At 39.4% G+C, this 24,427-nt stretch overlaps 1 protein-coding gene and 2 pseudogenes across 1 annotated transcript; all 3 read right to left on the reverse strand.

Annotated features, from left to right (window-relative positions):
• Positions 1-5,578: 5,578 nt before the first annotated feature.
• On the reverse strand, positions 5,579-10,397 carry LOC147916589 (ankyrin repeat domain-containing protein 40 pseudogene; annotated as a pseudogene).
• A 1,988-nt stretch (positions 10,398-12,385) lies between these two features.
• Positions 12,386-24,026, reverse strand: LOC147916590 (tripartite motif-containing protein 5-like). Its single transcript, XM_087433331.1, has 7 exons — positions 23,864-24,026; positions 19,909-20,390; positions 19,226-19,321; positions 18,340-18,570; positions 14,896-14,918; positions 13,570-13,670; positions 12,386-13,264 (listed from the first exon to the last, which is right to left on the reverse strand). Exons 2-7 carry the CDS (start codon positions 20,329-20,331, stop codon positions 13,200-13,202), a joined length of 939 nt encoding a protein of 312 aa, XP_087289457.1. The 5' UTR covers positions 20,332-20,390; positions 23,864-24,026; the 3' UTR covers positions 12,386-13,199.
• LOC147916591 (E3 ubiquitin-protein ligase TRIM22 pseudogene) lies at positions 12,388-13,036 on the reverse strand (annotated as a pseudogene).
• Positions 24,027-24,427: the final 401 nt, after the last annotated feature.

Raw genomic sequence — 24,427 nt, forward strand, 5'->3', positions numbered from 1 at the left:
TCAAATTCTTGACCAAACCCTAAAGGATCTTGTCAAGGATATGGGAAGTCCTTCATTAAATTCCTTAGTTCATTTCTAGTCCAGCAACAAAAGTATGCTCACCTCTCCCAGTAACCAATTTCTCCTTAAAGGGAGACACTATAACTTTAGGAATTTCAGTATTTCCTCCCTGAGAGTTACTCATTGTTTCCTCTAGAGGTGGAGGAAGAGAAGAATGTAAAGTAGACAGGTCAGGGTACAAAAGTTCAGAAAGGAAAGGATATAAACCTTCTAAGGGAGGAGAAGAAGGCAATGAGCTCTGAGGTGCTCAAAGCGGTGACAGAAGAGGTGGAAGAGATAAAGGGGATGGGAGAGCTTCTGACTTCTTATTTCTAATTTAGACACATTCTTTACTAATTTTCAGTTATTTTCCTGTAAAAAAGTCATTTTATCATTATCACATTTTGAACCCTCTAAATGTCAATTGTAATAAGCTTCTCATTCTTTTGTTTCAATTTTATAGCAGGCTTTTTCAACTTGTGTGCAAATATACTAGTTTTGACAGGTAGAATATTCCTTACCTTGACCATTTAATACTTAAGTCGTCCTTAGTTAATTCTTCCCATTTTGTTAAATGCTTGCAAGCATTGTTCCCATATGTATTGTACACGAAACCAGCTGGAGTTCCAGTAGGCAGTTGTCCATGTGGAAGCTGGTCAGCTTTAGAAGCATGATTTCTAATTTTCTCATAGTTTTTTTTTTTTTTTTTTTTGGTGTCAAATCTGAACAATTTCTAAGGAAAGTGTAGTGGGTCAGAAATGTGCTGTTTTGTGAGTATTACTTCCTAAAGAAAGGTCGTAAATGCTCTCTTATGTGCCTCAGTTTCTCCCGCTGGCAGTCTAAAACTGCTGTGAGGGCTCGGAGCCCTGGAAGACAAGTCCTTATACACCCATCCTTCAACATGTCTTTAATTAATTAGTGTGGAATGGAGTTCCTATAGGACTGCAATGAATCACAAGGATTGATCATCCAACACTTACACAAGGTTCTCAGTCTCCTGAGAATGCCTTTTGGCTGGAAGGAGGTGGTGTCTCTTCTCTTCTGAGCTGAACAAGTTCAGACTCTCATTTCTCTATTAAACATTTTTTCTGATTTTATAGGCACAATCCTTTCCAATTTAAAGCCAAATTAAGAGGAAAATCAACTCATTTCACTCCAAAGCTTCCTCTAAACTCTCCTAGCCTAGAAAATTATCCCCAGGTTCCTCTTACCTAGGAAATGTACCAGTACACTTTAAATTTTCTAGTCTTAAGTCCTCATATAAACTCTTGAGCCTTTGACTTAAAATAAGGAGGTCTGGGATTCAGGAGAACTCACTGGGGTCACCTGAAGAGTGCAGTGAATCCAGAGGAGTTCAATGGCCCTGTGTGGTACCAAGAACTGGTTCAATCTATATTCCAGGTGGTTTCCAGTGGTTTTCTCTGAAATCCTGCCATTACTACACCAAGAAATGTTGATGCAAATAATCCATAATCAATCTATAAATCAAATTGGAGTGAGATGATTATGAGCCAACCCTAAGCACCATACAGCCCCAAGAGAACCTCCACTTAGGAAAGAAGCACTCCAAAAAATTGAGGTGTATAGAGTGGTTATATATCATCTTGGAACAAGGAACATACATCACATATGACAGGAATATCCCTTTTACTAGAGTCATGAGATGCTTTGCTAGCACAGCAGCTCAGTAGTCACAAGGTGAGAAGGAAAGGTCATGGATCAACAGGTCAGTAGTCATGAGATTGGCACAGGTCAGTAATTAATCCTTAGTTTCTGGGAAGAAATGCTTATCCTTAAAGAAATGCTGATATGGGCGAGAAAATATCCCTATCTTTAATCAGTCTTTACTTTGGGATATTGTAAATGATTAAAGCAGATGTACAATGCATGCTCATCAGGCCACATTAAGTCTTTCTGGAAAGTCAAAGTCAGGCAGAACTGGTTTTAAACAAAATGGCTTCCTCATATGTGCCAATATATCGTATTGCTTTTCATTTATTTATCATTTGTTATTCAGCAATAGAAAATGAATACAATTGTTATCTAGTATACTGAGTGAAATTAAAGAGGTTATTACAACTGTAGAAGATGATGAGATCAAAGTCATTTTTACAATAATGTAATATTTATTATATAATTGGAAAAAAAATTTAAAGACTGTGATTCTGTATCCAAATTATCCTATTTCTTGAAATGAAGCAACACTAATTATTTTAAAGTGAATGAACACGTTTTCTTAAAATTATTTATTTCAAGTCAGAATAGAAGCTAAGAAAAAACATAAATATACACCACCTTGGGTCAGTGCTTATGTGCGAGAAAATACCAGAAGTTATTACAAGTGTTCTGTAATAAATCCCACAATATCCTCATCAAGTAACTTTTATTAGTTTTGTTTATTTTATAAGTAAGAAGTTGAATTCCATAGAAATTATTTAATTTGCTAAGGGTCACTAAGTTTCCATATTATTATTATATAAAATTTTGTCTGTTTTCAGAGTCCAGCCTTTTAACCATTTAATTACAATGTTCACCCTCTACACTAAGGGGAGGGGATAATTTTTTCACGTCATCTACAGTAGCAGCACTCTGGTCCTGAAGTAGCTCAGCACAATATTATCCATTTACATGTCTACTCCTTTCCCATTTATGGCTACATGGACTGAGAATATCAAATTGCACTTCACAGCAACTAAGAGTTTTTCCCTAATATGCACCAGGCTTCTCCTGTGGGTCAGCATTTCCTGGCTCTCCCTTCTGCCCCACGTCTTTGGAACTCAGGCCGCTGCCTTCTCCGTGGTGTGGTACAGAAGAGACAGTACAGGTGCTGGAGTAACACATACCTGGGACTAATCCTGCCTTTCCCACTCATTAGACTTAGGGCCTTAGGGAAAAATTCTAACAGTTTCTAAACTCTTTTAACCTCTGATATAAATTTCTCCCTCTTATGATATTTGTATAGACTAATCAGGATAATGTTAATGTATATACATATATTTATACAAAGGATTATATGTATATGTACCTATATGTGCATACATATGTGTATATGTTAATGCGTGTGTGTTTGTGTGTGTGTGTGTGTGTGTGTATATACATATATATATATATATATGTATATACACACAGAGAGAGAGAGAGAGAGAGAGAGAGTTGTGGATATATACAGATAAATACTTTGTTCCCAAGCTAAGTGTTTTCATTTTTATCCAGCATGACTGAGATACTTGTCTTTCTCTAAAGTCCTGCAAATCTTATTTTTTTTCAGGCAATGTTTAATTGTAATAAAACTAGTTATGTTTGAACAGTTAGCAAAGCCCAAAGGAAAAAAACCTTCGGTGAATGTTTACACACAGTGTAAATAGGGGCTTTAAAAATGCAGTGGAGGAGAAGGGCAAATTCACAGTAAAAAAAGCTAAAAGAAAATCCTTGTTATGAATTACACAAAGCATATAAAAATATTTCTCTGAATGCATAGAGTAAGACTTTAAACTCACCTACCAGCAACTGTGCAGTCTTATCCCACTGCAATATGCAGGAGTCAGTTGACCACAGAGGACTTTCTAAAGGAGAAGAGGGACCAGTGTTGGCCCATCTCTCACTGGAGATGCCAGCCCCTTGCTAGCCTATTTCTAAGCCCAGGAAATGCCCTGGAGCTGATCCTCTGCTGGCCACCTCCCAGCCAGGGGCCTCCACTGCTTCTGAGAATATTGAACTGGTCCAGATGGCTGGGAGAATGTTAACCCCAATGATTTAGACATGAATTAATACTGAATCTATTTATTCCAGGATAGAACGGGCCTTATTACATCAATGCATTCTAACTTTTTTCAAAAGGAAGGGAATAAAAGGTTAGTATGTCTAAATAAACTAGCTTTGGATTGGTAGAAACAAAAAAGACGTTTCTTCTTTAAAGCATTTCAGAGAAAGGGGGTCATAAGTAACCTTTACTCTGCTGTGTAAACACTGTACAAGGGGGAGTAACTCAGCATCAGTCATTGGTGGAATACAATTAAGTCACTGAACAGAGCAACTCCATGAAGTTGGCCTTGAACACACCTCAACCTCAGCTCAGCATTTAGGCAGCACCAGGAGGTCATTATTTTAGCACAACATCCCCTTCCCTTGACATCTTCTGTACCTTCTCTCTCAATCCTAGTGTTGCAATAAAATAAATCAGTTTGGAAGCAAAGTTTCTTTGGACACTATAGGCACTATGTGGGAAAAAGCTTCTTAGGACAGCAGGAATGCTCTTCAGCAGCTGACTTCAAACCCCTGCTCTCCTGTTTGTGGAAGTGTGCTCATTCTTATTACTAAAGTTAAGCTGTTTGTTTCAACAAGAGAGTGGCTTTTCTTTTAACATTAATGACACTGAAGGAAAGGAAAAGAATCCTTGAATGCATTCTTTAAAAAAATTCTTATGGCTCAAGAATTTAGTGAGGTGTTTGTTTTTTCCAGAACAAAGCCTGGTAGACTCAGAATTAACTTTTTGTTAGGTTGATTGGTGGTGGTGATGGGGGATCCCCAAGATCAAACAATTTGTTTATAAAAGCAACAGATCTCAGAGTTGTGTAAAAATCCTAATGATTTCAAAATTACTTTTATCTTTGACCTAAAAATAATGATGGTAACTCCTTTACCTGTTTCCCACAATAACCTTTAAAATAGCCACAGAATCTGTCTCAAAATTTGCTTTTCATTTCTAACAGAAAATAAAGTGGAGGACAAGGGAGTAACAATGTTTGTGCTCTTCTCATATGGTGCAATTAAACACGTAGATGACAAGAATCCCTTTAGAGTTAAAGAAAAAGGGGTGGTTGTTCTTTCAGAAAGCATCAAAGAATCCTCTAGTGACCAGGAAGGGGAGTTAATGCAGGGATGACTGTCTAGGCAATGGTAGACTAGAGATAAAGCAGCAGTCATGAGTGTTTACAAAGGAAAAAGTGGGGAAGGGGAAGCTCCTCTGGTTTATAGTATAATTAGGTAACTGTATTCTGAAATACTTTATTCTGAGTAACATTTATAAAGATGGTATGTGAAACCTGACAGCTACAAGTCACACTAAAATTCCCTTGTCCAGTACCTGTGCTTCCCTCAATTTTTTCTCTAGTCAGTTCACATTTCAGGAGAGTTGGGACACGCAACGCCGAGGAAAGCACATCCTGGTCCTTCAGGTGGACTGTCAACATGAGTGGCTAGAAACAGACACCCTTCTCTCCCAGCTTCTGCTTAGACAAATCTCTTACATTCTGCACCACAAAACATGAAATATAGAACCACCGGTTTCTGCCTCTCCAGACCAATTCTCAGCTCTTCACAGCTTCAAGCAATAGGATTATTGTGCACCAGGAGGCTTGGAAGTGTGCACCAATCCTTGGGGATCAGGGGCTTCCTACATTGCCAGAAAGATGTTAGCAGATGCTATGTGGTGTCACTAGGAACACTCTCAGGCATCCAAGACATTTAGATTAGGGGCTTGTCCTTGGTGCAGAAATGGCACACACTGTAACACTACCCAGTGATAAAAGTGCTTGCTGAATTAGTAAGTCAGTTTTGAAGCTCTCTTCTTGTAGCAAGACCTTTCAGTCAGTGTGGATGCAACATTTCTGAACAGAAAATTATTTTCACTTCTCATGAGGACCAGTTCCAACCCTTGGAAATCTTGGAGTTGAACTACATCTTCGTCTTTTCTTTCCAGAGTATGGGATAATTTTCTGATTTTCTCCACTTGATCTGGATTAACTTTCAGCTCACAGGAACTCACTGTGAGTAACTCTGGGCAGGTGCGTTCCTGTCCGTCCAGTTCAATGTCAAAGAAATAATTGTCTCAAAGAAAAGGGGTTCTGAATCCCCACCTTTTGTACTAGCTCTTCAATATTAAATGGAATTGCTCCAGTGAAGAAAAATGGATGGAATGCTGGCACTATTCCTGTACACATCCTATTTTAAGGCTCCAGAGAAACCAGTGGCTTAGACAGGACAGAAGAGAAAAGTGAGTGACTCTGACTCACTGGTGGCTTGATTTTATGCTTTCTGATGTTCTGAGTATGGCAGAGGTGCAGACATATCCCAAACCTCAACCAGTGCCAAGAGCTGTAGTCCTATGGAAAGGCTCCTGGCAGAGGAGGCAGTGGGGGGCTGGGAGCAATAGAGGTGAGCCATCCATAGAGAGTGATGCAGGAGGTGTACAGAGGTCCCCTTTCTGCAGCTGGGCTGAATCATCTGCTGTGGGGCTGTAGATAAAAAGGAAGGGTGGGTTGGCCAAATAGTTGGGAAGAAAGGGCAGTTTTGACTCCTTCATCTGGGGGCCTTTGTCACCATCATCATCTTCCACTCTGATAATCTTCCTGAATTCTCTCTTTAATGTTAATTGGGCTGGCATTTCTCCTTTTGTGGTAAGAACCTCTTTGACAGCTCCTCATTTTAACAAGGAAGACAACCCTGGCCTTGATTGTGTATATATACCCAATGTAAACAGGTCCAACAGTTGACCTCATTCGGGAGTTCACATTTCCCCTGCACTTCACCAGTTTCTGCACCTCTCAAATGTCCCCTATGGCCGAGGCCCCACCACTCCCCTGCTTCTTCTGTTCTGCAGGCCCAAGCCTCCTTCAGTGCTGCAAATCCTGATTCAAATTATGTACAGTGGCATAGCCTGCCCTAAGTTAAAATGCATACATACTTCTCTAAGAATAGTTTGTGTTTTGCTATTCTAGATACTATTCTACATCCTACATTTGAAAAGGATTTTTTTTTTTTTAAAGAAGAAAGCAGGGGCTGGCGCGGTGGCGCAAGTAGTTAAGTGTGCGAGTTGCGCTGAGGCAGCCTGGGGTTCGCCGGTTCGGATCCTGGGCGTGCACCAACGCACGGCTTGGCAAGCCATGCTGTGGCAGCGTCCCTCATAAAGTGGAGGAAGATTGGCACAGATGTTAGCCCAGGACAGCAAAAAAAGAGGAGGATTGGCAGATGTTAGCACAGAACTGATCTTCCTCACAAAAAAAAAAAAAAGAAGAAAAGTACATGAAGTACTAAATACAATGGTATACTCAAGTTTTTCACCACAAGGAAAAGGATTGAACATCAAAATTCTGTCTCTCAGTTTTGCTGAGTTTCTCCCATGTATACTGGTTATTAAACTTGTGTTTTTCTCCTTTTAATCTGGCTCATGTTAATTTATTTCTTAGACAAGCCAGGATCACCTGGAAAGGTAAAGGAAAATTTCTTCCTCTGTTATATACACAAAGTGCCAGCTGGGATACACATTAGAGCAGAGAAGCTTCTGGGTCCAAGCTATCCCAGGTTGTTGACAGAATTAAATTCCTGGTACTTATAAGACTGAGACACTCTTATAGACTGTCTTACAGACCCTCTTTACGGCTCTTACAGAGTGACCAAAGTTCCTTGCTGTGTGGGCTTCCCCATAGGAAGCACATAATATGGCTGTGACTTCTTCAAGGCCACTAGGAGAAAGAGAACTACTGCAGGGAGACAGTCTTAGATAATGTAATATGACCACAGTAGTGACATCTCATCACCTGTGCCACATTCCATCAGTTACAAGGAATTCACAAATTCTGCTAGCTCTCAAAGGGAAGGGATTGTACAAAGGAATGAATGCCAAGATTCATTGGGGGTATGTTTACCTCAGAGTGTTTTGGAGAAAGATAGGGAAGCTCTCCTGTAGCCACTGCTAAGGGCTCTCAGCCAAAGGGAATGGCCAGTGAGCTTCTGCCAACAGAGTGAGTCTGTGCAGGTCTCTGGTCCTGATACACACCCTGTAGTGCAGCCAGCTGTTGAAACTTTGGAAGGAGAAAAAAAGAGTGTAGAGCCCTTTGGGATCCATTTGTCCAGCAGCCCTAAAGAGACATTAGAGTCTTAATTAGAGTCCCTTCTGGAGGTATTGGAGGTAGGAAATCTTGCCAAAATTTGTAAGTAAGAGTAGTACTGTGTGGGCCCCTTACTGCAAAGCCCCTTCTTTAGGGGCTTTTGTTGCCCTGACAGCAGATGCTGCCATGATAACCGTCAGGAAAGCCTGAGAGAAGCCTGGACTCAGCTCAAACTGGCCCAGTGCTGGCCCCAGAGGTCCCCACTGGGAAACAGTGTCTGCCTGGGCTACTGCTCCACCCAACTCTCCCTCCCTCTGCCCTATAAAACTTGTGTCCAAACCTGGAAGGGCAGCCCCTGTGACTCATTCAGGAACTGTTCCCCCTGCTACTCTCTGTGGTCTTAGGGGTCAATGGGAGGGCCCTGCCACTTTATCCAGAAATCTCAGGTTTCAGAAATAAACAAGACTAGGGTTTAAGGGGATGACCCTGTGTATCCAGGAAGGATCCGTAGCTCTTTGCCAAGGTTAGAGTTTAATGGGGAGATATAAGAAAATGGCACTTCTTGGGCATTGTAGATATCAGAGCACAGGTGTCTGTGATCCCCCAATTCCTGACAGCAAGATGAGGGGAAAGCAGATAATCCTCTCTGATTTGGGTTCTGAAGCCACCACAACTCTTAAAGAAAAAACTATTCAGGACACATGTTAAAAACGGAAGGAAAGAAAGACTTTATTATTCCAGGGGGCTACTAAAATGGAGTTTGGTGATAGGGGAGAGAGATCAGGATCAACATAAATATAACAAAGAAAAGTGGGGATTTATAGCCTAGGAGCAGGGTCAGAGGTTGGTGGATGGAAAATTACTAAGAGGTAGAGTAATTCTTTGTTAAACCGACCTAACAGAATTTCTGCTGTAGGCAAGCAGGGTGATAAGATATTGGGGGTGGTCAGACCAGCTGAATATCTTCAAGGGTGCTGAGGCAACGACTCACTAGATTGAGTCAGCAGAGTTTTTGTTAAAACTGGACAATGCAGAGACTAACACTAGAAGCCTAAAAGTCAGAGCCCAGTTGAGAAGAGAGTTCAAAGGCACCTGAACAGAGTTTGGTTAAGGAGGGAAGTTTTGTCACCACTCAAACTGTTGCCCAGGATTGACATTATGTGAGTATCTTGAGGCCCCTATCAACCTCTATTATGTTGATCCCCATGGCTGAGTGTGTTATTGGTATTGAGAAATCATTCATGTATACCTTTGTTAGCATTGGTTCCAAGTCATGATGGTAACGCTACAGATACGAACATTTTAGTGAGACATGTGGAGAACTATGAAATCCTGTCTCTTCCTTTACAAGGTATATAATGGTGAATAAATTCCAGGCTTCTTTTTCCTAAAATACAAATTGGGATTTACAACTCTACCTAACTCTTAGATTATTGTGCAAAACTAAGTGTCACTCAATGTAAAGCACCTCTTTAAACATCCTGTAATTATAATAAATATTTTCTCTCATGATTACTGAAAGGTATAAGCTGTGTTAATGTCCTCTGCAACAGATTTGTGCCCTTCAGAGGAAGAATAATTCATTCTACTGAAGTTTCATTTCTCAAGTTCCCAGACTCTGCTGTGAAGACCATTCCATTTCCAGTCTTCTTCGGTAGAAGTTTTTATACCTAGGCTGGGACTGTTTTTAAGGCCGTTTATTGGGAGTGGTTCAGAAAACTGCCAAGTATGATTTTACAAAGTCTGTCCAGCAGACGTAGCCATATGTGGGGACAGCTACTCTTATAAGAGACAGATTTTTGGTGTTCAGGCCTTTCCTTATAGTAAAACCCTTGAGTCTACACCATATATAAAATCTTATGCATTTTTCTTTTTTTTCCTTTTTTAACAGTTTCAAATTCTGGATGAGAAATAACTTACCTAGGGGAGCACAGGTACAAATTTTCTTAGAGACGTATGTATTATAAACTAGGACACCTGCTGCCCTGAGCCCACATTAAGACATACAGAGGTAATAACTTGTCCCAGTGGAATGAAAAAGAAATAATTTGGCCTGGGAATGGTATATACATACACACTCATACTTACACACACATGCATACACACAAGTAAATATACAATTATGTCTGTAAATACATATTCATAGGAGATCTTTCTCCCAGTTAATCCTCAAAACTGTCATATGAGGAAGGAATTCCAATCAGGCAGTAAAAGAATGTATAAACCTAAGAGATATTCCCCAATGTCCCACAGCTAGTGAGTGGAGGAGGCAGGATTAGAACTAGGTCTGGGTTTCTTCAGCACACCTGCCCTCTCTGCAGTACATCCCTTATGAATAGGTAGGCGCTAGATTCCCTAGGACGTGGGGTAGGAGGGAGAACCCAGGGGATGGTGATCTGCAGAAGGAGCTGGGAGCATCATGGGAAAATCTTGGGTGCCAGGAAATAGAGGTTGATATGCTCAACCCATGTAGGCATTAATGAAGCAGGAGCAGGTCATGGTGTTGGCTAAAACCAAGTTGCGCTGCTTCATCACCAGGGTGCTCTTTCAGGTGACGTGATGTAGAGGGTGAACACTGTGCACAGTTAATAGCCTGGACTTTGAAATCAGATAGAATTTCCTTATCATATTGCCGTTGCTATTTACTGGACCTTAATAAATTAAATTTAATTGGATTTGGTTCATCATCTGAAATAAATATACTAAACCTTACTTGATAGGGATATTGTGGGAATTAAACAACAGAATATTTGTAGTAGCTTCCCAATTTCCTGGCATATGAGCCCTGATACAGACTGATGTTGATTATTTTTTCTGTGATTGAAATAATTAGTGTTCAGAATGAATATTAATCTGCTTTAAATATCAGTACCTTTGGGGGCTGGCCCGGTGGCGCAAGTGGTTAAGTGCATGTGCTCCGCTTCGCCGGCCCGGGGTTCACAGGTTTGCATCCCGGGCGCGCACCGACGCACGGCTTGGCAAGCCATGCTGTGGCAGCGTCCCTCATAAAGTGGAGGAAGATTGGCACAGATGTTAGCCCAGGACAGCAAAAAAAGAGGAGGATTGGCAGATGTTAGCACAGAACTGATCTTCCTCACAAAAAAAAAAAAAAAGAAGAAAAGTACATGAAGTACTAAATACAATGGTATACTCAAGTTTTTCACCACAAGGAAAAGGACTGAACATCAAAATTCTGTCTTTCAAGAGGACAGCTGACCCTAGACATGATCCTATCTACAGGACATATCATGAACTTATACTGACTGCAGTGGGGTTTTGAGATCTGAAAAATGAGACTTCAGTAGAGCCCATTATCGTTTTATTGAAGCAAACCAAACCAAACCAAAACGAAACTGCTCTTCAGAACATTGACAGAGCTTACATTTTTTAAGTAATAACAAATATTTATTTTTACATATAAGACTTTTAGCAAAGTGCTTTACATTTAATAAAATATAGTTTCTCAAAGTGATCTGAGGAATTAGGTACAATCTTTGACATCAATTATTATTTTAAGAAAATGAAACTAAGAGATAGTAAGTAACTTACTCAAGGTTACACAGCTTATAAGTGAAGAGACCAGATTTGACTTCAGAAACTCTGAGTACCAAAACTCTTACTCTTGGTAAATATTTTATTTATGCATTACCTGCTTTAATTCTGTGATAAATATGGAGTGCAATTGGTAAAGGAATGCTCTCCAAAAGATTCACTATTTAGGGACAAATTCGTATACACTTTCTGAGATAACATGGATAGAGATGACAATTATTCCTTTGCTAATTCTGTTAAGCAGCAGAGGGAATGAGGAAGAAAAGAGATGTCAGATGACTTACAGTAATACTGTTCTTTCTCTAGGAAGAATTAGATGTGTTTCTCATGCAAGTACAAGAAAAAAAAGCGTTCACTCCTAAAGAAACAAGATTAGGAAGAATAGGTTCAAGCTTTCACTGTATGGTAAGGAATTGTAAAAGACTGGTGTGGGTTGAATTGTGTTCCCCCAAAATTCATATGTTGCAATCCTAACCCTTAATACTCCAGAATGTGACCTTATTTGGATATCAGGTCTTCACAGAGGTAATTAATTTAAAATGAAGTCATTAGGGTGATCCCCACTCTAATGTAACTGGTGTCCTAAAAAAGGTGAAATTTAGACACAGAGCCATGCATAGTGAGAAGATGATGTAAAGAGACATAGGGAGAAGACAGCCATCCACCAGTCAAAGAGAGAAACCAGGAACAGATCCTTTCCTCACAGCCCTCAGAAAGAACCAACTCTGCTGACACCTTGATTTTGGACTTTTAGCCGCCAGAACTGTGAGACAATAAATGGCTGTTATTTAAGTCAACCTAATCTATGTTGCTTTGCTGTCGCAGCCCTAGTAGAATATTACAAAGATGTTCTAAATAAAAGAAGGGTAAAAAGGGAACAGGCAGTCAGAATGGTACAGATAAAATCAGGTGCAAGAGATGAACCACAGGAAAGGGCACTAAGGAGAAGTTAGTGAGGGATTAAAAATGTTTAGTAGCTCAGTGGGCACAAGGTGATGGGGCCTGGACAGTCCCAAGGATTGAAATATGGATAAACAGTCAAAGAATAGCGACAATTAGAAAACATGTAGATGAGTGACCCATGGTTTGTGATATTGAAAAATGAGATAGTGCCTGCTTCATAGTCTAGGAAAACCCCAACACGACGGGGAGGAACAGCCAAAGAAAGACGCAAGACCTGGGGATCAGATGTGGAAGAGTCTTCAAAGGCAACGTACTCAGATTGATTCTTTAACCCTATAACCCAGCAGCTATTTTGAGGTCTGTATCTGGAATAAACACCTGAGACAAAATACCCCAGAACTCTGAGAGAAATTGAGTTTACTTCTGTCATTGGATACCCCCAGGATCCAGGCAATCTTCCCAGACACAGCTACTTCCCAGTAATATTTCCCTGAGGAGAAATATTGGTGGCTAAAGACATCGAAGGCAGAAAAATCACATAAATGTGTATTTGTTTATGTAAAAGCTTGCACAACTCTCACTTGTCTCTGATCCTCAGACACGGCAACAGCAGATGTGTTGGTTGCATTCAGCATCATATCCAGTGTAGGAAAAATTACAGCACCAGGTGAAAGATAAAGAATAGATGCCTCTCGTGACATTGTGAGGAGGAACATTGGTAGTTGACTTGGGAATTATAGGGAATATTGGGAGGAACTTGTGCTGATGGGTCAGAGATGAGTAGGACACATAAGAACTGTGGCATGTTGGCATGCTTGGGAAAGAATACAAGAGCTAAATTCATGGGACCGAGTAGTAACCACAACTTCTGAAAAGGGATCAGGAGAAGGAGAATGCACCACCCCATGGGTTCTTCTTATGGTAGCATCGAACTTCTGCCAGCTCTGAAATGACAAAAGTTGCAATGATGTTATTAGAAGCAAAGGAGTAAACACTGATACCTGTCTTTTCTCTAGAGTGGGCACGTTGGAGGGGAGCCCTGTGAAGCTATGAACTGGTGAATGAGAGGACAAAGCAGACAACTGGCCATTCCCCCTTAGATCTGATCATCTTCAGCACAGGAGCTCTCTCTCCTTGTCAGGCCTACCTCCTCTCTCTTACCCTCATCTAGAAACAACATCCACTCCCCCATTTTGTCCTGGATAGCACAAGAATCCCACCACCACACCCTTCCCCTGGCTCTCCTCACCTTTAAACTCTTTCAATGCTTCTTTCAGTTCAGAAGCTCGGGATACTCTCCTTCGTTCCTTGGAAAAAGTTTTAGGCTTCTTCAGAGTCAAGGTCTCAGTCCTAGGGATGACAAAAATGGACCCCCAAACCTGTGACATTTCTGTCCCTCCAAAACAACTGACTTCCAATCTTTTCATCCCACTGATTCACTTGAATCCTTTTCCCTGGAGACACAGAGAAAGAAGAGAGTAGATTGCTGACCTTGGAACCAGAAAAAATGTGTTCACGCACACCTTTCCAGTTACTGTCTCTATGACCTTTGGAAGGTCCTGACCTCTCTGAAGCATAGTTTATTCTTTCCATTATGAAATCATTAACTTTCTCTCTCTACCTTCTAGAAATCATTTAAAATTATATGAGAATCGATTTAATAAAACTGTGGTACTTTAAAAAAATTAATGTGTAGAAAAGTCACTGCATGGATGTGAATTAACAGGGAGATGATTCATAGTGAGGTTGTAGAACCTGGCTTCTGGGTGTTTGGGACATATCAAGTGTGTGAATGCTGTCTGAAGGGACCAAGATCTTCAAAGTCTGCTCCCCAATAGGCAGGCCCTCAGAATAACATCTAAGATTTCAGGTTCTTTGGGGGTAATAACAAGCCCTTGGAAAAGAAGGCATTATGATCACCAAAGTAATAGTGGTCTGAATTTCATGTGTTTAGAAAGAGTTTAGTGTTTTCAGGTAGTTGTGCAAATTTTGACTCAGGATTCCACCTTTCCATTCTGACTTCTAAAGTATGTGAGGAAAATGGATTAACTGTTTGCACCAGGGCCAAAATATTTTTTGAGATTCAAGTCTGTTTTTGGAATTCTAAACAGAACTGTATAGAAGGACCTGGTCTCCTCTTTCCCAGTGCAGAAATTTAACTATAAATGAGTTGTCTTCCATTCTGGGTGCTTGGCAGATAAAGATGATACAATCTTCCCTCCGTAAGTTAAGAACCTAGGAATTACGGCAATGTGAGTTAGACACAGGCACGCAGGGTGAATAAAATTTATAAAATCACAGAGGTCTGATGATGCAATGCTTTATTCCTAATAAAGCTACTGACCCAAACTCTGGAACTTCTCACCACCTAAATTCCCTACCATAGAATCTGGTCCATTCTCAATAGTTACAGAACACTCAAACTATAATTTGTGAAGAGGAACTTAAGATAAAACTAAACCTCAAATTTCCTGCCCTGAGTGATGTTTCATTCTAATTGACCACCAGATAACTCTAACGGCTTTAAACCTCTTTTCACAGCACAGAAGAACCATCTCTGGTCTCCCTCACATACCTTTCCATGATGCCTTTCACATCCTAGGGAGAAAAGAGAATACATGAGTCAAGAAATGATATGCCTTTCCCACTTACAAAGCTTTATCACATCTTCACCACATCCTGATATAGTGGGGATATAGGTGGTCCCAATATAAGAGACAAAAAGTAAAGAAAAGACCCAGGCCAATCATTCCAGAAGACTCATGTAGGGTTGTCAGGTTTCCTAAAAGGTAGAAACAGCTTTGACCATTGTGGAAGTACAGCATGAGAGTTCCAGTGTCTGGAGAGGAGACATATTTATGAGGAAATCAAGTGGTCCATACTTTTTTCCCCAAAAGCATAAGACTCACCATGAGATGATTTGAATAATTCATGGTCCTTTCATTTACTCAACAGAAATGTAAACTTATATATTATTATTTTTCAAGCATTATGCCAGGCTTTGGAAAATCAAAGATGAGTAAATAACCATAATACTCTTCAAGAAGTTTATATGGTTTTTGCTGAGGGTACAAGCAAACAAATGTACTAATGTAGGCCTTTCTCAAGTCTCTCTCCTTTCATTTTATACACTATCTATAAATGACCTCATCTATTCCCTTAAATTCAACACACATATTTGCAGTTAATTTCCAACTCTTTATTTTTATTCGATTTCCCTCTTAAATGCAGGTTAGTATTTTCAGTGGTAAAGATACCACTTCCGAAACAGTAATTTCTGATGCCTAATAGGTACTTTACTTAGTCTATACTAAGCCAGTTGAATTCACATTCTTAACAGTTTTTAGCCGTCTGATCTTCTTTATCATCAGAAATATAATTTTATTTGTTTGAATAGATATATACCAATACATTTGGTCTCTTTTACCTCAGACTTACTTCCTTCATGTCACAAAAACTAGGCCAACAGCTGGGTCTACACATGCCAAAAACATGATTTTGCTCTCTGTATTAGTGTTTGTGTCTGTGCGTGTGTGTGTGTGTGTGTGTATGACAAAAAACTAATAAAACTAGATTTAGTACATGAAAGTATTTTGGGGGGCAGTTATAGCTTTAGTCAAAGCTTAATTTTGAAGTTCAAACCTGGTCATCAGGATGTCGTATATGTCCTTGTCCATATTCTATTTATTCTCTCTACATAGAATTTATTCTAAGTTCATGAAGGAAACATGAATCTCCTGTTATAAAATCTAGAAGAAATGATAAGTTATTTTCCCAGTTATCACAACAAATTCTTAGACCTGCATGGCGTTGGCCTGCATTGGATCAGGTGCCCATATTGAAAGCTTCACTATGGTATTGCTGGAAGGAAATGGAGCAATGTTGAGAGAAATTTCTATACTTTACTGGAATTTAGTATACATCTGAAGTTGATCATGATAGTAAAAGATGCATATAGTAAGCACTAGAGCAAACAGTAGGAAATAAACTAAAAAAAAAAATACAGTTAGAAAACAAGAAAACTTAAAATTAGAAATATTTTTTAACACAAAAGAACCTTCTTAAAGAGAAAGAGCAGAATAAAATCTACAAGACACATATAGAAAGCAAAGCATAAAATGGTAAATTTAAATACAAGCATATCAATAATTGCAATAAGTGTCCTTGTTTTAATACCCCAATTAAAAGGCAGAGATTATGGGACTGGATAAAAAGCAAGATTCAATTTTTGCTATCTATAAGAGACATATTTTGGATTCAAAGACACAAATAGGGAAAAAGTAAAAATATAGAAAAACATATACCATTCAAGTAGTAATCATAAGATTGCTAAGTATTTATATTAATATTAGAAAAAATACACTTTAAGACAATAAATATTATGAGAGAAACAGAGAGAAAATTCGTAATTATAAAAAGTTAAGCATTTCAAGAAGATATAAGAATTATAAATGTTATTAACCTAACTGAGCTTCAAAATACACAAAGCAAGATTAAAAGGAAAATAAACAATTCAATAATAATAACTCCAGATTTCAATAATGCACTCTCAACAATTGAGTGCATAGTTTGCATGAAAATTATAAAGGATATAGAAGACATGGACAATACTATCAATCAACTTAATGTAACTGACATCTATAGACCATTTCATCAAATGAATGCTGAATATACATTATTTTCAAATTCATGTAGAAAAGTTTTCTAGACGTACAATACTTTAAGCAATAACACAAGTGTCAATACGTTTAAAAGACTGAAATAATAAAATATATGTTCTCTGATTACAAAAAAAAATAAATTTGCAATCTGCAGCAAAATAAAAAGTAAGAATTTATCAAGTAATTTTTAATTAAACAACACACTTTCAAATATCCCAAGGGTTAACAACAACAACAAAAAAATTACAATGGAAATTTGAAAACAAGTTGAACTGAATGAAAATAAAAACTAAATAATAAAATGTATAGAATACAGCTCAAGCAATGGATTTCTGTCATTAAACACTATTTTAGAAAAGATGGTCTCAAATCGGTGACCTAAGTTTCCATTTTAAGAAAACCAGAAAAAGAGTAGCAATTAAACCCAGCACACACACACATGTGCACCTGCACATGCACACACATATACACAAAAAATAAAACATTAAAGGGGAGAGCAAAAATAAATTTTACGAAAAAGTTAAAAAATAGATAAAATCAGTGAAACAATAAAGTTTATTCTTGAAGAAAAATTAATGAAATTGACGAAATATAACATTACTGACCAAAAAAAAAAAAAAAGAGGAAAAGTAAATCACCAAAAATTGGAATAAAAGAGGGGACATTACTGTGACTGCTGTAGAAATTAAAAGGTTTATCATGGGTTATTAGGATTAACTTTATACCTACAAATCAGACAATTTACACAGAATGGACAAATTCCTACAAAGACATACATTACCAAAAACTGATTCAAGAACGGTAAAAAACATCTAATAAACTTAATACAAGTAAAAAGAAATATTTTAAACTTCTCCAAAACGAAAAACCCACAGGGAGATGTCTTCATTGGTGAATTCTATTAAATATTTAAGAATAAATAATACCAGTACTTCACAAATTTTTTTCAAAAATAAAGAGAGGAAAATATCACCTCATTCTATGAGGAAGAAAGAAAAATAAAACTCTTGACTACAAAGTGCATTTGTTTGTCTGTGACTAAGCTGGATCATGAAGATCCAGCTGATAAATCTTTAACACTAGATTGCATAAAACAGGGGCCTATAGAATATCACTGGACACAATGGATCTTCTCTCCACAGTCAAATTTTTGCACTGCACTTGATAAATTAATAAAAATGAAATTTTCCCTTGTTATTCATGCATTCAATTACTCCTATAACCTTTAAAACAGATGCAGGGAAGGAGTACTGAAGGGCCAAAGGAACCTTTGTGTCACCACCAGAAATACAGAGGAGAAGGAAACTAGTCTTCATTTTTCTCAGATCTCAGAGGCTGGGATTTTTCCCAAGTCTTACCTGCAGTATCTCCGTTGTTGACCCCTGCAACAGATGCTCCACATCTGAGATGAGAGCTCTCACCAACTGGCTGTGCTGGACCTGTTCTTTCTCAGCCTCGGTGAGGTTATGTAGAATATCTGCCTCCTCATTCGTCAGCTTTAGCAGCTCTTTCTGCTCCTCAGAGTCCAGGATACCTCTCATTTCATTAAAGTCTGCTTGGACACTTTGTCTCTCATTTTGTATTTGATTCTTCAGGAATGAGAAAGAGAGAGAGGCACTCAGGTCCTCAGGCAGTGACTGGGAGTCAGAAAATAACTACCCTATTTAGAAATTTCTCACTGGGAAGTAAGGTAGAAGCAGGGGAACAATTCTTGAGGAAGCTGACGTTTCCTATTGTTTTCTCTTTATCATATTCTAAAATAATGGCCTCAAATATGCGTTCTTGAGACCAACTTTGAGCCAATTAGATACCTCGGTGTGGTTCAGCTTTTACACAGCTGTCCAGGATAGTTAAGCCTCCCTGCATTAATCTTGACCCCCAACCCTCCCTGACCCTCTGCCAAAGATTGAACACTGAGGACAGAACCATGAAACATTGCCAAATGTCTTCACCTCAGAGAGTCAAAGGCTCAAAACATGACAGGAAAGGCACACAGAATTCACTAGCCATCCTCATCAGAGAGTTCATCTATGTGAATATCTCTCACCAAATATCTGTGTTCATTTGTGACATGTTCACTGTCCAAGCCCACACCTATCAGGGAAGGGTAAAGAAGAGGACTGATTAAATGGCTTTTGGATATATCAGCTGTCAGAGAACAAAGAATAAGAGTGCTTCTTGTGGATAACATCCAAGATCTTACCCAAATTTTAGTGTATTTCCTCAGAAAGTGTCTCCTCCTACCTTCCAGGAAGTTCTCTCTTCTCTGATATGAGCTTCCAACTTCTGTGATTCCTGCTCCTCCTCCATCAGTTTCACCAGAGCTGCTTGGAGCTTCTCCTGTGAAACCAGAGTCAAGCATTGGGCTTTCTTAGCATTGGAATAGAGGATAAATGGGGATGAAATCAGGCTGATCTCCAGAGAGACTACAACTTACAGAAACTGTGAGAACAGCAATTAGAATCTATGACTTGGAAGAAAACCTGAGGTGGTGAAGGTGTTATTTAAGACTCAAGTGATAGAAGTCAGCATCCTCTCACCAACAGAAGACTGATTCTCTATGTCCTAGAAGAAGAAACCTGATCCTGAGGCAAGAAAAGAACATACATCTCAATCCACCCAGCTCCACAGTTAACCCTCCTGTTCAAAGAGGGAATGAGATCTCTTCCTGGACACCAAATATCCACCTACTAGCACAAGGTCCAAAAATATCTACTTCTGGCTAACAGTTGGTACTGAAGGTTTAACCTTTTGTAATTGGATGGAATGCACAGAAATGTCCTTCAGGCCTCGGAAGTTGAGCATAGGAAGAAAAGAGATCACAAGCCTCAGGTCTATGGTGCAAAGCTATTAAAGACTAAAGCAAAGTGGAGATTTTTCATCAAGTATCATTTTCTGCCCTGCCTTTCTCTATCCTGGTCTCTTACTTGATATTCCTGAGCAACCTCCTCCATGAGAAATGTGTGGTGACCACGGTGCTCCTGAGACCGCTCGCAAAGCCAGCAAATGATCTTCCCATCCTCTTTACAGAAAAGCAGGAGTTTCTCGTCATGGCGCACACAGAGATCTCTCTTCTGCTCCTCCTCTGGGCTCAAGTTGGCTTCCCTGAACTTCTCCACTATTTTGGCCATGGGCTGATTAGGCCGCAGATTCCCAGGCTGGTAAGGGATTTGGCACACAGGGCACTTGCTCTCTCCTTCTTGGCCGATCTTGGACTCTTTGTTGTTTCCAGTGATGCAGGCTTGGCAGAAGCTGTGGTCACAGTCTAGGCTCAGGGGTTCTGTCAGGAGCTCCAGGCAGATGGGACAGGTCACCTCCTCCTTTATGTTCACCAGGATTCCTGAAGCCATTGAAGTTGCTCCCCTGTCCTACCTGTCCTGACTTCAGAGGCTCCTCCTGTTCACAGATCCTTGCATGATTGGGAAGGTAAAAGGAGACAGAATAAGAAAGGTAGGAAAAAAACGATAGTAATTGTGTAGCAAGCAAGGAGGAGCCAAGGCGAAAATATTAAAGGACAAAAAAGAAAATGTGCCAAAACAAGGAAAGAAGCTTGTTGATCGGGTAAAAAAAAGACTTTTCATAATAATTTCAAACACTTTACTCCCAAAATTTACGTGAAAAATTTCATTCTTAATTGTGCAATGATTGATATTTTCCTTTACCTTAATTGAATGAAAGGATGACCTGAGGCCTTTTCTACCACCGTTCTTGTGTGACCCACCATGTATCCTACTGTTCTTTCCCATGCCAAAAACACATCCTCAATGTTAAAAGCACCAAACCACTTCTGTGTCTGGGGTTTATACCTATTTTTCTCTCAGCATGGAATTGTACCCCTGATATCATTGTGATTCAATCTTATAATTCAATGAACTCTTTCCAGACGTGTTCTCATATCAGAAAGACTTAGTCTGACTAACTGAGTTGTAGTGTAACCACTGCCATCATTTGCTGTATGTTTGTGAGAATTTCTCTTATTATCATGACATAATATGACAAGCTATCTGTACATGGTAAGAGAAAACCCTTATCGGATGTGTAAATGGATATAGTTAAGTAAATTACAATGATCATTTATATTCAATAATCAGAGTTAGGATTAACATGTTTGTGGTCCTCCTTCTGAAGTCTGTGTCCTCCCACCCCACAAAGTTTTTCAAAGACAAACAGGAAACTTCATAGACTCAATTAATACCCAGAGCAATGGGGCAAGTGGAAATGAAGAGATCCAGACCAGCTGTGAATTTCTGGGGAGTCCTGTATTTGTAAACAGTGAGATTACAGCTTGTCCTGGAAATTTGCCAAGGATGTTGATTAGAGCCTAAATGTGTGTATGTATGTGGATGGTATGGATATACTCATAGGATCACACATGTCATATACCTGGAAAAAAAAAAAGCAGATGAAATGAATGTTAGTTTTGAGAAAAAATACTCAAAATATTAGTCAAGAGTATTCAACAAATTATCATTAATGATGAGTTATGCTAGCAACTGGACTAGTATCAAAACACAAAGATGAGCTCCAGCTAAGCTACTTGAACCTGACAATTTATGTTTAATTAGGTCACATAGATGGCAATGGTCAACCATGTTGCAAACTCTTGCTAGTAATCAGTCAGAGGGGGTATCACAGAGTGGTAGCACAGCGATACTTATTCTCTGACCTGGACTCAATGTGGCCTTGCGGCCACAGTTTAGATCAGGACCTCTGTCAGGAACTTCAGGCAAATGGGGCTATGAAGCAATAAAAGAAGAAAAGGAAGATCTCAGTGGATGCTAATGTCTTGATAGACACTAAGCTTGATGGTAAAAGAAAGATCTCTAGCATGAGACAATAAGTTTTCTCGTTGTTCTCCTCAAGGGATGGAAAAGCTACAAAGGCTCTATGGAGATAAAGTTAGACATATTAAAAGTGTCCACTTGTGCCATGTTCATCGTATATGAAAGGAACCTGATAAAGAACGAGGCTGAAGGTGAATCTGAAGTGTAATCTGGCTACTTACAGATACTGAAAATAGCCATATGCAGTTAGCCCCTGGATACAGATACTATGGCCCAGATCAGGCTCTATCAATAGAAAATCAGAGGTAGACATTATATCAGGGGTAGATATTACATTATAATGTCTACCCATGTTTCTGACTCAAGCTGTGATACAACATGGTGATGGGGTCTCCAAGAGCCTATAAAGGAAGGGGGAGCAGAGCATGCTTTCTGTCATGGGGTTATAGAATTTCTTTTCACAGTGGGGCTATAAGGAGCTAATGTAAAAGCAGCTGCTGCCACAATGGACACAGGAGGGCAATGTGGAGAGGAGCCAGAGTCCTCTCACATGGAGGATGACCCCAGCTCTACTTAAGCAGTGACCCAAGGGCTCCACGGCAATCAGGGAGATAGACATGGGAACGTAGTGATGTCTGGTGATAGAACTCCGAGGTCAGTTTGTTGCCATAGGTGTCAGGTGATTGCGCCTTACACATTGGTCTTCTGACATCTGAGCTCATGAGAATACAAACCTAAAGTGTCCCGGAGGTGACAGCTAAAGACAAGCAAAAAACAAATTAGAAGATAATAACTATGTAAAAGTTCAAACAATAAGGATATAGTAGAACTTTCTTCTTTTGTGACTGGAGTAATTGTTTCTTTAAGCATGATGAGGCCCCAAATTACAGATGTTATATGTCAGAGTCGCTTTTGTGAAATGGAAAAATGAAACTGTGTTATGTTTTATTTGCCAGGTAGTCACCTAATACTACTTAATGTAACTCATTATAATCTTAGAAAATTAAAAATTGAAGCAGAAAAGAAAAAAATCAATTCTAGATCCCTGTGATAATTGGCATGACGCAGATGTACTATATGAGCTCAAAAGACAGGTGCCTCACACTGATTTACAACGGAGAGGAGGACAAGAATATGCAGCAGAGGTGATAATCTGTCAAAGCCAGCTTTGATAAAGTAAGATTGGGTCACATGAAGAGAAGGCAGGGTGAGAAAAGAGATTTGACTGGTGTCTTCCATATGCCTGAGTAAGATGTGTCCAGCTGTACCTTCTATAGGAAGGGGGAGTAAACACAAGGTTCTCTTCCTCCAACTTCCTTCCCTCATGGGTCTAAGGATCATTTTATCATACTACTTCTTCTGACATCTTTGTATATCATTAACAACAATTAGTAACTCATTTTATTTATTCAAGTTAGAAAAGATACCAATTTAGGAAATTCTTGCTACATCCTCTACTTGTTCCTGATGTCTCATCTGAATTTTGTTTCTTCTTGGCAGATATGGCTCATGGAGAAGAATGAGCAAGGTGAGTGATGTTTTTAAGGAACTGCACCAATTTCCTGTGTCTGGACAAGTGAACAGATGCCACCTGTCACCCCATCAAGGTTCCTAAACACAGACAGGCCTAGGTGATAAGAATTTATCTACAGAGTCATACAGAAAGATTAGATTGTTACATTGGTAGGCATTTACCCTATTAAGATTCAAAGATCTCTCTGCCCTTCTCTTATTGTTGTGGGAAGGGACTTTCTACCAGTGGTAAATCCAGGAGTCTGGCTATCATTAGCAAGGTACAATTCAAAATTGTAGAACACGTAGGAGATGTAGATAAATTCACCTTGTAGAAATAACAGTCCCTCCATGAAATAAAGAAAGAATTTCACTTCTCCAAACCTCCTGTCTTTTAAGTCCACCCCTCCCCCAGACCACACTTTAGTCAGCACTCTCAGCAGGGAGCCAGCAAGCTGTTTTTGTTTGTTTTTTTTTGCCCTGTTCAGAACAGCTTCCGGAAGACAAATTTAACTCACTCAAGCAAATTCAGTTTTTTTCCTCTGAAGTCTCCCAACCTCTGTCCACTACAAACTACTCAACTCACCTTTAGACACCAACAGAGAAGTCCTCTCTACTTAGAGATGAGTGAAGGCAGGCCAGAGGCAGATGTGGTCAGGATTCACTCACCAAACCAAGGGCCTGATCTTCACAAAGAGATCCAGAGGAGCAAAGTGTAAATGAAAGTTGATATCGTCGGGGAGGGCAGAAAAGAAGAAGAGAAATTATGGACCAATGAGAGACCTCCACATAGGGCCGCTGAGAAATGATGAGGTTTTGTCCTAGGCCAAAAAGGGCGGTGACTACATTCTTATTCCTATCTCAGGTCTAGTCCTGGAAACTGTTTCATGGCTCTTCAAGATAATTCGACCTTTAGAAAACTAGGCTTACCTAGACAATGTAATTACACACAAACTAACTTCCTCTTGTTTCCTTTAAAATGAACTGTCACAATGAGGAAATAAACTACCCCCTTTACTACAGTGAGGACGCACATTGAAGGCCCCTCTGAGGCAGTATTACTGGCACACCATCTCCTTTCCTGACTCCACCAGCTAAGCTAAGTGAATCTGACCAGTTTGTATCTTGTCATGTGAGAGGGAATGGCTAT

The sequence above is a fragment of the Ceratotherium simum genome, chromosome 7, assembly GCF_057802395.1.
Source record: "Ceratotherium simum simum isolate JZ-2026a chromosome 7, ASM5780239v1, whole genome shotgun sequence".
NCBI classification, from domain to species: Eukaryota; Metazoa; Chordata; class Mammalia; order Perissodactyla; family Rhinocerotidae; genus Ceratotherium; species Ceratotherium simum.

Coding starts and splice junctions, on each gene's coding strand:
- LOC147916590 (XM_087433331.1), bottom strand. CDS start 20,331: ATGGCTTCAGGAATCCTGGTGAACATAAAGGAGGAGGTGACCTGTCCC. Junction 14,919..18,339: donor CAACAACGGAGATACTGCAG/GTAAGACTTGGG, acceptor TTTTCTCCCTAG/GATGTGAAAGGCATCATGGA. Junction 13,671..14,895: donor GTGAAAGGCATCATGGAAAG/GTATGTGAGGGA, acceptor TGTCATCCCTAG/GACTGAGACCTTGACTCTGA.